Source organism: Cheilinus undulatus, linkage group 11 (assembly GCF_018320785.1).
Source record: "Cheilinus undulatus linkage group 11, ASM1832078v1, whole genome shotgun sequence".
Taxonomy (NCBI): Eukaryota; Metazoa; Chordata; class Actinopteri; order Labriformes; family Labridae; genus Cheilinus; species Cheilinus undulatus.
The window spans coordinates 7,528,879-7,542,507 of NC_054875.1; the positions used below are offsets into that span (position 1 = coordinate 7,528,879).

The window sequence follows — 13,629 nt, forward strand, 5'->3', positions numbered from 1 at the left end:
CAGACGCAAAGATTGATCCCCATGAAATCCTTCTTGCAATTGACACAGCCTGAATTACCACAGATTGCCAGGCCATATTAGCATAAATGACATAATTAATAGAGACAGTATGAGTGGAGGAATAGGAGAAAAAAGATCATTAGATTAAACTGCACTTCTCTGCTCATGAATATTCTTATCATTCACCTTGTGTTTAGGGTGCCAGTTGATGCTCTGTCATCACCGCTGAAATGAGACTGCATGATGGAAATTGTTAGCAGCCGGTTGTTGTATTTAGGTGGCTAATGATGCGAGCAACCATGAGAGGGAGCAGAAGTAAACAGCTAATTTACATGGTGGGGCACAATAGTCATAGCACCGTCTCCAGCTCCAGCTAGGTAAACGTGCTGCTGTGTGTGCTCTTGTGCATGAGAGTGTTTGTTTGGTGAGTAAAGAGCGTGCACAGGGAGGAAATGGAGGCATTTTTACTCGATATGTTTTGAATGCCATGCTAACACTTTTGTGTGTAGCGAATGCCCTTACGGTGAACCTCGTTGTCTAACAAATGCACTAAAAAAGGTAGCGAGCGAGGCATGCGTGCAGAAAGACACTTGTTGTGTAAAACTTGGGGCCCTGCAGCTCATATAGAAGTATGCAAGAAAGAGAGAAAGATGAAATAGGATGCTTTAATTGAAACATTTCTCTCCCAAATTATGGCACTTTCATTATAAAGATAAAACATGGAAATTTATAAGCGTTGGCTTTATCATCACTATCTTCTCTGGTGTAAGGAGAAAATGAGGATTTAGGAAGCATGACTTCATAGCTAAATATATGAGCCGAGATAAGTGCCTGTAACAGAGAAACTTATCTTGGTTTAATGATGAAACTTCCATCACATATTTCAGTCAAAAGCGAAGAATCAAAAGAGACTCATTTGATCAGCCCTTCTCCCGGCTCTGAGCGCCTTTGGCACAGATTGAGATCAGTTACATTTTACATGATACAAGTTTGATTGTTATCAGTGTTGTCAGAGTCATGCTGTGTAATCCCATTATTAGTGCATTTCAGAGGGAGAGATTTACTGTCAGATCCCTGTGTAAAGACGCATCTAATTAACATCTTCACGTTCGCTCTTTGCACTAGTGGGCATTGATAACGCTCCATCTGTGTAAACTCCCAATGTAATGAATTATGCTCGAGTGTAAGGTCAGAGCAAACATACTGCTTCATTTAGCCCTGGCTTTCAGTATTAACAAAGTCTATGGTTTCTGTTTGATAACTTGGACTGACATCTGTCGGCCTAAACATGCTGTGAATTTTGACTGAGTTTTACTAATGGTCTTCTGAGATTTTAGAGCTACCCTGTGGTAATTTTTACCACAAAAACTATCAAGGAAGTTAATCAAAAACTTTCTTTTTGTATCACAGGAATCCATGTGCTATCTGTTCAGTTAATATTTGATTGATAGTTGAATAACATATAATGACACATTTTCTTGTTTTCATTCCTGAAACGAAATAAACAAGAAACGATAAGTCTTTTGAATTTTGCTGTTCATGTGGGGTTAAAGAATGGAATATGAAAAAGCAGCCATAAGCAGTCAGTTTGATTTCAATATTAATTTGCGTAACCTGGTGCTGGTGTTGTGCTCAAAAAAGCATCCTGAGAATCATGTGCCCATTGTAGCTACATATTTGGTGATATGCACCAAGTAGCTATCCTTGCAAAGCAGATGGATACGCCTGTTTCCTTGTTTCTCACTGTTGCCATCTTGCAAAGCTCCCGTCCGAACTATTTGGGCCCAGTTATAAAGTGACAGGACCAATTAGCTACAAGGGGCAGTACTTTCAGGTGCGGTGGAGTCGTGACTTAAGCAAGCAGCAACAAGAGGCCGGTGCAATTACGATGGAAGACATTAGTGTGGATGCTGCCAAAGTGCCAGTTTTAGCAGAGCTTGACAACATTTCTTTGTTAAAAGAACAAAGAACAGCAGTGAGTTGTTTTCTTTTCAAAAACAACAAAAGTTGTGTACTGACATGTCTACAGTCACCATGGTTCAGGTTAAATGTTTGGCAGCTGCGCATGCACACCTCGGTTGCGGCTACATCACATGTTTTATTGCTCTGATTGGCCCATAAAGATGTGACAGACAGAATGTTTATCCAGTCACACTCTGAGTATTTTTTCAAAGCTTCTCCCCTTTCCAAAAGCTTAGTTTTGAAGGTTTTCCAGACGGATGTCTGAAACAAATCCATCTGGCGTGTCAGGTTACCAAATAACTGTTGGTACATAAAAGCAACTGTGAACATGTGACGTCAAACATGGTTTGATAAGATAATTATTAATTAATTAAGTCACCCTTAGATGCATTCTAGGGGTAGGACAAAAAAATCAACACGGCATAGTATCGTGCAGTATTTTGTCTGGTGATATATCGTATCGTCTTGTCCACCAATTATGGGTGTTTTTTCAAATTAATCTCAGATATGAACTGAAGTCTATGATAATGGAAAAATAAAATACATTGTTTTGACAACTGTTTGTCCAGTGGGGTCAGCAGAGGTGACAGTCATAGAGCAAGAGAAAGTTAGTACAAAACATGGCAGCACCAGGGGAAGGACATTAGAAATGCAAGCAGGGCATGAATGAGATGGACATGACATATGAGGTTTGCAAGAAGTGCTGCATGAAAATAAAATACTGAAGAAATATGACAAAAGAGGGCAAGACTAATGCTAAATCAGGTAAACAGTTGAAAAAATGGTACTGATCGCAATATATGGTATTGCAATACTCACTGGATTGCAAAATGTTTAAAATCACAATATCGAATTGTTTCCCATCGTGATAAATACGATATACATATGATACAAGTACAAACATCATATCATGGGGTCACTAGTGATTCCTACTCCTAGTGTATTCATGTATTTATAACATTAAAAACAGTCCATATACTTGACTAGGCTAATATTCAAGTTTTTAGATCCTCTTGCATTTAAATAAACAAAAACAACCAAACAACACAATCTGCTTCATGTGTTTGTTCTTCACATGAAGATGCTGTCACTGACATCTGATACTTTACAACTGTATGTACACCATGTAGTCTTATTTATATGTCTTAGCCTCTGAGAGTTCACATCCAAACACACTCTTTTCTCTGTCAAACACTAAGTACAGTCTCTAGAAACCCTGACAGAGTAGCCTGAGGTGCTAGGAGGCTGATTGCTCTCCCCAGGGCTCAGCTAGTCCGGGTCAATTCTGTCTATCACTGAAGCACCACCTATCTGTTCTCCCTGTCATTCAGCACTGAACTGCTCTTCCTTCACCTGTCAGTCAGTAAATGAATTCAGGCCATTTAGGGTTATTTGCATATTAACGTAGTGCTGTGGAGCCCCTGCGGCAAAAAGAGGCAAACAGTGAATGATTAGTGGAGGATGATTGACTGCTGGACATGCATCGTGTTATCTGAATGCAGATAACCCTCCAGAAAAGGTTGACTTAGAACTTCTTTAGTAATGTGAAGTAGTGATGGATGGCTTTCATTTATGTTGTTGTGGAGGTGCAGTTTCAGTTTAAATAGAGGAAAAGTCAACCTAAGTTCTCTTCTGCCCACACAGTCTTTGTGATGATGTGGATCTTTGTGGTTGAGCTTTGTGAATCTTTTAAAAGAGTAAACTCTACAGAGATTGACTGTCAGCTCACATCAGCTCAGCACCTTTACTCGTACAAGCAGTCTGAGTTGGTGTTAAGATGCAAAAACAGCCAAAAGACATTAAAGAAGTAAAAGACAGCAGCTCTGCTACTTTCAAGGAACTGAAATGGATAAAGATAAAAGTACGAAAGGCAATACAGAAGTAAATATAAAACTACAGATTTACAAAGTGTGCAGTGCAGGAATTATACAGCTGGACAGTTATGTGTATGGTAAGTGCAAATATCTTAATGTATAAAATTACACAGTAAGTCAGGTTTAAAGGAAGCATATTTCAGGTATTTGGAGCTGAGCTTGTTGTGCTCCAGTCACCTCAGTTGCAACTTTGACCTCTGCTAGTCTGTTTTTACTGGACATTGTCACCCAAAGCAAGCAAAAATTTAATACAGTATTTGTCTCTGTACATATTTGATGATGTGTAATCTTAACACCATGCATGGGTGTAGCACAGGGGGAAAAAGGGTACTGATTACCCGGGCCCACAGTGGGGAGGGGCCCTTGAGAAGCCTGCAATGAAAAGTGTGTTTTTATTTATTTTTTCTCAGTAAGTTGTGTCATTTTTTAAATCAAAAGCAACTAAATGAAATGGTCAACAGCCTGCAATTTATATATTTGTATATTTGTATCAAATAGAGCAGTGTTACTCAAACCTGGACAACCAAAGTGCCAAATTGTTGAAAAATACCTTCGCAAGAGCCACAATCTTAGTGGTGAACAGTGGCAAAAATGGGTTCAAATTGCAAAAAAATAAGTTAGAAGGGGCAAAATGGTCAAAAAGCAGCAAAAAAGATTGAAAAATGGAAAAGTAACTGGGTGAAAAGTGATGAAAATGGGGAGAAAGGGTGGCAAAAAGGGCAGAAAGTGGCAAAATTTGGGCGAGTAATGACACAAAACTGGTTTGCAGGTGGCAAAAGTGATCAAAAAGTGGTAAAACATGACAAAAAATAAGTGAAAAGGGAACAAAATGGGCAAAAGGCAGCAAAAGGTTGGAAAATGGGCAAAAAGCAGCAAAGAGTGGCAATGATTGGGGGAAAAATTATTTAACTATTGAAATTATGGTGCAAAAATACATTAACATGTATAGATATTTGTAAAAATTACACAACATTTGTTGCTTGACTAGATGGTTAAGGAGGGCCCTGTGTAATATTCCCTTTGGGGGCCCTAAATCTCTAGCATGCCCCTGACCCCATGCGTCCCAGGTTATTTGCCCTTCTCGTTAATGCCTTCATTGTGAGCTCAGATTTTTTTTTTTTTTGAGGTTTATTTGGGGCATTTTTGTGCCTTTATCTAATATGAGGAGGATGGTGGATAGAGTTGGAAACAGGGACAAGAGCGGGGGAGAGACATGTGGTAAAGGGCCTCAGGCTGGATTCGAACCCGGGCTGTCTGCGTACATGGGGCGTGCCTTAACCACTCAGCCATCTGTGCCCCGTGAACTCAAATTTTTTGAAGGCATTGTTTAACCCTAGGTGCATTAGCATGCTGGACATTTATAATGGCAACCAGCTGTTTTAGTATGATCACATTTCAAATAGAAATAAGTTTCCTTTACTTGATTTTCACGGTGTAGTCATTTCTATCTGAGAGACTCTGTTGTATTTTTTTTCTTGCATCAACTGACATTTAGGTTTAAAGGAAAGCATGTAAATGAAGTATTGATCGAACGCCTTTCTTAGGAATCTTCCATTAGGTCCGGTACCCATAATGTAACCCCGTCTCCGCCTCTTCACAAATCTGAGAAGTCGCTGTTTAGTTTAGAACTCTTTGGAGACAACATTGCAAAACCAGCGATCAATAACCTCCCCGGCAGGGCGTGGAGGTGGCGACATCAATTACCGCTTGGATCAAGTTGATAAAGTGGCGTCCTTTTGGAAATGGCACTTAACCTCCTTGTGGTTGTGTACAGGAAGTACTGTTTTCTAAATTTAAACGAGGGAGACTTGGAGCAAACATGAATGATGTGCTCACACCGTTTTACCTGTCAGACATGCAATCATTCTGTGAAACCGATTAAACAGTGTGTCTGCTCATCTGACATGCCAGTATAATGGTTTTTAAGAGAACTCAGAGTGGGTAGTTTGCAGTGACAGACAAAATCCCCAGTTAGCCCTTCTAACCCTGCAAACACCAGTCCAAATTAAGGAGTTTATGAGAGCCATTTGTAACTGGACTATTAATTTGACCTGTGCTGATATTTTGAGGGACTAAGAAGGCTAAGGGTCTAGACTTCTGCTGTCTCTAATAAATCTGTGATAGACTTTATTGGGAAATGAATGATATCAGCTGTCCCAAACTCTGGCTGTGCATAAGTGTGAAAGTATGTTAATAAAGTGGATCAGAACCAAACAACAAAGTACAGCTCAGGCTGATGAAAATGACACAAATTTTGTGGGTCACAGAGAAATGTTGACTTAATGAAACAGTGCATAAACTCCAGGTTATTATAGTTTATAGTAATTCCCAAAGAAGAGAGTGTGCTCAAAATGTGCAGCAAAAGCAAAAAATCGCAGGGCCTCTCTTCAGGGCTAACCAATAGCTGGAGGGATTTTTCATTTATTCCAAAATTGACTGGTTTTTTAAATCTATCCGTTAAAATGCTGCAAATCACATTAATGCCAAGTCTGAGTTTTTGACCTGATTAAAATAATCTGGACTGCTTTCTGGTGGGGCCTAAATTACATTTAATTGGCAACCTTAAAATTCTGCCTACATCAAAATACACTCATAGTGTTTAGAATTACTTTATTCTGAATCAGTGCTGTGAGTACAAATAGTTCAACTCCTTCCAGTTATTTAGATCAGTAGATTTCAACTGGTGGGTTGGGACCCAAAAGTGGGTCGTAGAGCAGTTTTTAGTGGGTCTCGATTAGGTGTCCAAAAAAAAATGGTGGCAGAAGTCCTGAAGTCCTTATTAGATATTGCTACTTGTCTTGGCCAGGACACTCCTGTGAGATTTGTAATCTCAATGAAGCTTTCCTGGTTAAATAAATATAAATAAAATAATAAAATAGATATGCTTTGATACCTTTCCTTTACCCTGTTTTATTGTGAAATTGGGTAAATTAAAATTTTTGACCATTATTTCATCTAATTTATCGCCTCTTCTTGCAATAAATGGCTACTTTTCCTAGGATATTGAAGTAATTTCACAAGTTCTCTGGCAAATTGGCAAAAATTGGCACACAATGATGGGGAAAGAGGGTATAAAATTTGTCAGTTGTTTTTTTTTTTAAATATTTATTTTTGGCCTTTATTAGATAGGACAGTGGATAGAGTTTGAAACAGGGAAGAGAGCAGGGAGAGGCATGCAGGAAATGGTGCCATGGGCCGGATTTGAACCCGGGCACCTGCGTACATGGCACGCGCCTTAACCACTCGACTACCGGCGCGCCTGTAAAATTTGTCAGTTTTGTCCTTTTTCTTTTTTATATCAGGTGTTTTGGTGTTATCATGCTCCAAACTTCAACATAGTCAATTAACTAAACATGCGTTGTTGAAATTTTTTGGGAAAATTGGGTCGCGATCTGTTGTAAGACATACTGGTGGGTCCTGAGGCTGGACCAGTTAAGAACCACTGATTTAGATACACTTTTTTCCTTCAATATCCATCCATCCATCCATTTTGTACACCACTTAGCTCATTCAGGGTTGCGGGGGACTGAAGATGGTCCCAGCTGTCATTGGGCGAAAGGCGGCGTACAACCTGGACTGGTTGGACGTCAGTTGCAGGGCTGACATACAGAGACAAACAACCAGGCATGCTCACACTCTCACCTACGGGCAATTTAGAATCATTAACCTAAGAAGCATATTTTTGGTGGTGGGAGGAAGCCGGAGTACCTGGAGAGAACCCACAGGGAGAACATGCAAACTCTGCATGGTTTCCTCACACTGTTGCTGTTGACATAAATGGGCAAACACAAACTTTGATTTATTTTGCTTTTGATGGGATTTATTTTCCACAAACACCTGTTTTTCTGAAGGAATAAACTCCTGTCTGTTTTGTATTCAGAGCTCTTTGTGCTGCTGCTAATACTATTAATGTAAATGGGCACGTGTATATCCTGAAATATGACGTTGGAGGATTATAGCCTTTAGATTTCTTATCCTTCATGTCTTGTAAGTAAGGATGCTGCAGGTCGTAGGGGAGTGCAGAAAGGGAGCTGACAGCAAACACGACCCCTTTTAAAAAGCAGAAATGGGATTGATTCCTGTAGTCTTGTTGCTTAGCAACTGCAAAGCCTCGTTGAGAGAGAATATTGACCTCTTGTTGATAAAGTCCAATTACATTTTTTCTGTCCTCTGTATATCTACAGATTCTACAGTCATATTCTCTTCTCCCGTGTATTTGTTGTGTTATTTTTTTAATAATATAGAGACATATTACGTTCTGATTGTCACCTTGTGGTGCAGCTTGTGAATAAGCTGATTTTGAATATAATAGAAAGAACTGGGCTAACAGGGACAGTCAGTGGGACCAGCTTCTTTTTGTAGCAAATTTAGGCAATTAACATGCTTTGGACCCCCCTGTTGGTAAAAGGCCCCAGAGCTGCCTTCAACAAATTCCTATCACCATGAGAAATGTAATTTAGCTTCAGCCAAAGCTGTTAGGCCTGATCCAGTGTGCCCTAAAATGAAAATTGATTTCTAAATTGTATTAACATTTTCTCCTCCTCGTGTTCTGTGCCCTCTTTGTAAGCGTATCCAAGCTTAGCTGTGTGCGTGCTGTAATTGCAAATTATCAAGTGCTAATCGATTTGTTCTTTCTGGGAGATGTGGGGTGTGGGTGTGAAGGAGCTTTGCAGTTTTTATGAGTTTACTGTTTAAACTGAGGAGCTCCAACCAGAATAAGCTTTTTGATGAAGTGCTTTAATAAAGGAGGCTCACAGGCAGCATGTGTTTGTCTTTGAGGCTTTCGCACCTGTGTCAGTAATAACATTTAGAAATAACAAATGTATGTAAGGCCTGTTGTCAGCGAGCATTAATAGAACAACACTATTGGAAAAAGTTTGACATTGTTAGTTTTAAAAACTTGGAAGCTGACATTTGTCCTTACTTTCCTCAGAACACGTCTGCTCCATCATCGCCTCCATGCTGAGAAACCTCAAATCCCAACAGAGAAGCCGACTGCTCACCAAGTTCACAGAAAACGACTGCGAGAAGGTTTGTTTTTGTCACCTCATTTTCTTTGGTTTACTACAATCAGTGAACAGACCATTTCAATGTTTTGCACACAGTGATGACATGTATATTAGGAGCAGCCTAACTGATAACAGAGAGTTGGCTAGTGGTATCTTATGGTCAGTTCCCTTCAGACAGTTTTGCTCTGTCCAGGTGCAGAGTGGCATGCTAACTCTTGGCAATGGGCTGAGGCTATCTAAGCCATACTTAATGTCAGCTCAGCACTTAAAACAAAAGGCCAGTGGATGTACATCTTTTGAGAACCCCAGCTTCTATTCTAATGAGAAAAACTAGACATCCAAATGTCTTGATGCATACTGTTTAGTACTTTGCAGTCCATGCCCTTGTAATGGTAAGCATGTGTGCAGAAAAAAAATCTAGCAATTATGCCTAGCCAGCTTTAAAGGTCAATCTCAGACTTAAAGCTTTGTTTGTGTAGCACCAATTTATAACCAGTGTTATCTCAAGACAACTAGGGCAGGTCTAGACCACATTCTTTGTTATAGAATTAGTAAAAATAGACCCCACGTCAACTCTCAACAAATACAATGCAACATAGCATAGAGTAGATATGCTGGCAAGTAAAAACTCTCTTTTAAAAGGCAGAAACCTTAAGCAGAATCAGGCTTATGTTGAACAGCCATCTTTTGGAGCTTTGATGGGGTTGTAAAGGGATTGGAGGAAAAAGAGAAGGGAGGAATATGCAGAAAGAGAGAAGAAGGAGATGTTGAAATATAAGCAGGAGATGCAAAAAGAGGGAACATGAAGATGCAGATAAAGACAGAAGAGGGAGATGCAGAAAGAGAGAAGGTGGAGATGCAGAAAATGTGAAAAGGAAGATGCAAAAAAAGAAGGAAAAGGTAGATGCAGAAAAAAATTAAGTTGCAAAAACAGAGAAGAGGTAGCTGCACAAGAGAAAAGACATGCAGAATGGAGAGAAAGGGAAGATGCAGACAAAACAGAAGAGGGAGATTAAGAGGAGAAATTGGAGATATAGAAGGAAGGGAAGTTGTTGCAAAAATGAGAAGAGGTTAATGCAGAAAATGAGTAAGGGGTTATGCAGAAAAAGAAATAAGGGAGCAGCTGACAGGGAGAAAAAGGAGGTGCAGAAAGAAAAATAAAGCAGTGCAGCAAAAGAGTATAAGACAAATGTGTTGCTGTCTTTGCCATAGATCCATCTTAAGTGACTTTTCTTTGATTTGGTTATAAAGGTATTTTTTATTTATTTATGTAACCTTTATTTAACCACATAAAACCCATTGAGATCGAGATCTCTTTCACAAGGGTGACCTGGCCAAGAGGTCAGCAGCACATGTCATAATAAATAACACATATTAATACATATAATGGTATTTATGATAGTAAAAAAATATGTGAAGAATTAACAGAAATACTCATGGTTAATTAAGGACTGAACATTCTAATTTAAGCGTTAGCATTATATAAGACTATGAAATGGGAAACCATGAGCTGTGAAAGCCTCAATACCACTGAATTAGGATGTAAAGTAAAAACTTAAATTTAAGTCATGGTGAGCTGTGTGCTAAATAGTGTAGCCACATTTTTTTGCTACTACTTTAAAATACCTGAATGTAGTTTGTTCAGGGCCTTAAAATCAGTTTATTTATAATTTACAATTTACTTTAAAACAATGCAAGAGAGCCTTTAATTTTAACCTTTGTTGTTACCTATAGTGTAATGTAGCGGTCGCTATCTTTTTTACAAACTTAACTCTTTTTATTCCTTTACTTACAAGAACAAGTAATCAGATGAAGTCCAAATCTGAAGACGTTTTATATGACAAATTAGGAGTGACTCAGAAGACTTTAGCCAGGAAAGAATCCTCATATGACTCTACAATTATCATAAATGGCCTACGTCTGAGTATTTGACATTCTGATCTTATTTTATCCGGAGTGTAATGGCAGGTTAAACTCACTCAGGTTCACACTCAGGTCACTCATTGAGCTGGCGATGACTGTGCTATTCTGTCTCTACGTGGGGTAAATTCTCCTTCATGTTGCAGATGGCTGATTAAAATATTAACCCTGACAGGCTAGCTGCCATTCCCCTCTCTGCTATTCCATCAGTTTCCTCAAAAATGAAAAGATGTCATCATATCATTTCCATCGGGTTGTTCAGAAACAATTAAGAGGACACACGACACTCAAGTTAGACACCATCATGTAAACCGCATCATGTTGTCTCCCTCTGTCATTTCCATCACCAAGTTCCTTGATTATGTGCCTGATCTGTATATTAAAACAACAAATGAGCTACTTTAGTATTTTGCATTTGCTTGTCTTTGTTTTCCACTTCATAAACCCTCCATGTAACCATCTATCAGTGACAGATAATGAAGGAACAGTAGTGCTTGTCTTTGCACTCAAAGTCTCATCTTGTTACATCTCTTCCCTGTGCTCTCTCTTTTTCCTCTCCTCTCTTTTTTCTTGCTTCTCTCTGTCTGCCTCCATTTTGTTCTTTCTCCAGGTTGATCGGCTGATGGAGTTGCATTTTAAGTACCTGGAGGCTGTTCAACAGGCTGACAAGAGGATCGAAGGAGAGAAACATGTAAGCATCTCTCCTCTTCCTTCCATCAGTCCTGCTCGGCCATCCTGTCACCCTCTAGCTCTGTCCCCCCGACCTTCTCTCTAGGCTGTCTTGTTTACACTGGCTTTATTTCATGCTGCTGGTTGAATTGATGTATTCAAATGAGACATTGACACTGTGTGTTTTGCCAGATGACTTTGCATAACAAGTCCATCTGCACCATACCAATCAGTGTCCTCATCTAAAATCAAGAGGCCACATTATTTGACACTTATAAAAATTCAGTTTAATGGGATGTTTAACATGACTTTGGTGTTTGGATTGGCAAGTTAAGATCTGACTCAACATAATTCACTCAACCATCCAGTTAAAGCAGCAGTTGGCAGCAACTTTGGTACTGTGCAATGTTTGCAGGATGAAATATGCTACTTTTGTTAATGGAATCCTAAGATTTTAAGGACTTACCTTAATAAAAAAGATCTGTTTTAGCACTTTCATACGCATATTGAACTCTTGAATTTCTCAAAATTTACAAAATGAGTTTTGCTTGAATGCAAAATTTCATTAAGAATTTTTCCTGCCAGGTCCCACTGAGAAATCTACATGAAGTCAGGTTGAGCTCATGTGTAATGCCTGTAGGCAATATTTGAGGAACCCAGTGAGGGGGGAGGTGCGATGACATTTATATCCTGCATTTATATCCTGTGAAATCTCAGTGAAAATAATGAAGCAGCTTCACTGTTTTTGCTCTCCATGTTTATGTATGCTCCAGTTCGCTCCTTTTTTGATATGTTTTGATTTTGGTTTGAAATATTGATTGTCAGAATTGGGATTTTTTTGATTCACAATGTACTAAAATCATACTTTTCAAGCATACTTTCTTCCATCCTAAGTCGTTTTAGTGGCTAATCTGAACATGGCAAACTTGCAGTCTTCTTTCTTTTAAGTGCACCTTATCCACCTTCCTTTGCACACTACGTCAATTTGCGCTTTCCAATGTGGCCGCGCCCCCATTTTGGGGAAAACAGGCCCTCAGATTGAAGGACGATAAGCAAGAAAAGGCCATTGACAATGTGATTAAAAGCCATTTTTTAAAATTTTGTGCCTTAAACAATCAAAAAGCCATTAGTTAAAGGGGCTATATGTAACTTTAAAAAAAGAATCAGTGTAGTGACACTGCCAGCTGTTAGGCAAACTACAACGGTATTGTGTTGTTTGTCTCTATCCGCTGATACACACGCAGACCAAGGTGATTTACTGGCACCATGTATACAGGGGAGGTAAGTGAACTAACAAAACACTAAATGAGCAATGAGACTTTAGTGTTGTTTGGATAGCATCTTTGTAAGTAAGCTAACGTAATTTAGCATAAGTTTTAGAGAACATAAAACACTACATTGTATTTCATGGTCTGAAGTCATGCCCTACCTTTTCTACAGAAAGATGGCCATCTTTGGATCAGTATTTATCCTAAGCACAGAGCAAAGCTCCCTCCGTTTCTCAAATGCTCCACTGATATTTACCCTCGTTTTCCCCTGCATCAGTCAAGCTCTTGTTTAGCCTGACAGTCTTCAGCAGATAAAACTATCTTGTTTTTTTTATGTTTACGCTAAGTTTGTGTGGATGTTTGGGTTGTGCTAGCCGGTCGTTTACTCGCGGAAGTAGTCTTCTCCATTTCCGTTTCTTTCCATTCTACACAACGTAGCCAGGTATAAACATAGCAGGGGGGTGCGCGTGTAGCACCCGACGTCACATCCGTTGAGATTTTGTGGAAAATTCGGCCCGAGTTCTTTACAGATAAATGACTCAACAGACTTATAGAGGCAAACAAGGAAGAACTAAAGAGCCTCGTTTTTCACATCGGGATAAGGTTTGCACCAATATATACTCAAAAATGGGAAGCGAGAAAGCAGAAAAGTTACATATAGCCCCTTTAAGGCATGTTTTGTTTTTCTCAAATGAAAACAGAGTGTCATAGAAGAGGTCTGTGTCTTTTAGCTGAAACTAGAGAGGACTCAACCAGGCAAATGTTGGACCAATGCTATTCTTTAAGACTTTAAGCTGGTGATCGCTCTGTGACAGCAGGAGTTGTAGTCAGTCTGCCTTTTAACAGCTTTCTCACACATTCACTAACTTATTAACCACATTCAAGTGTTAAGATCCAACACACATCAGGTATGTGATGTCACTTTAC

The 13,629-nt window shown here is 39.3% G+C and overlaps 1 protein-coding gene across 1 annotated transcript in view; it reads left to right on the forward strand.

Moving 5' to 3' along the window:
* Nucleotides 1-13,629, forward strand: part of ctnnbl1 (catenin, beta like 1) — an 88,203-nt gene that overhangs the window by 38,403 nt on the left and 36,171 nt on the right. Inside the window, exons 12-13 of the mRNA XM_041799474.1 lie at nucleotides 8,770-8,867; nucleotides 11,376-11,456. Coding sequence (XP_041655408.1) covers nucleotides 8,770-8,867; nucleotides 11,376-11,456 — 179 coding nt within the window. The remainder of the gene's footprint in view (nucleotides 1-8,769; nucleotides 8,868-11,375; nucleotides 11,457-13,629) is intronic.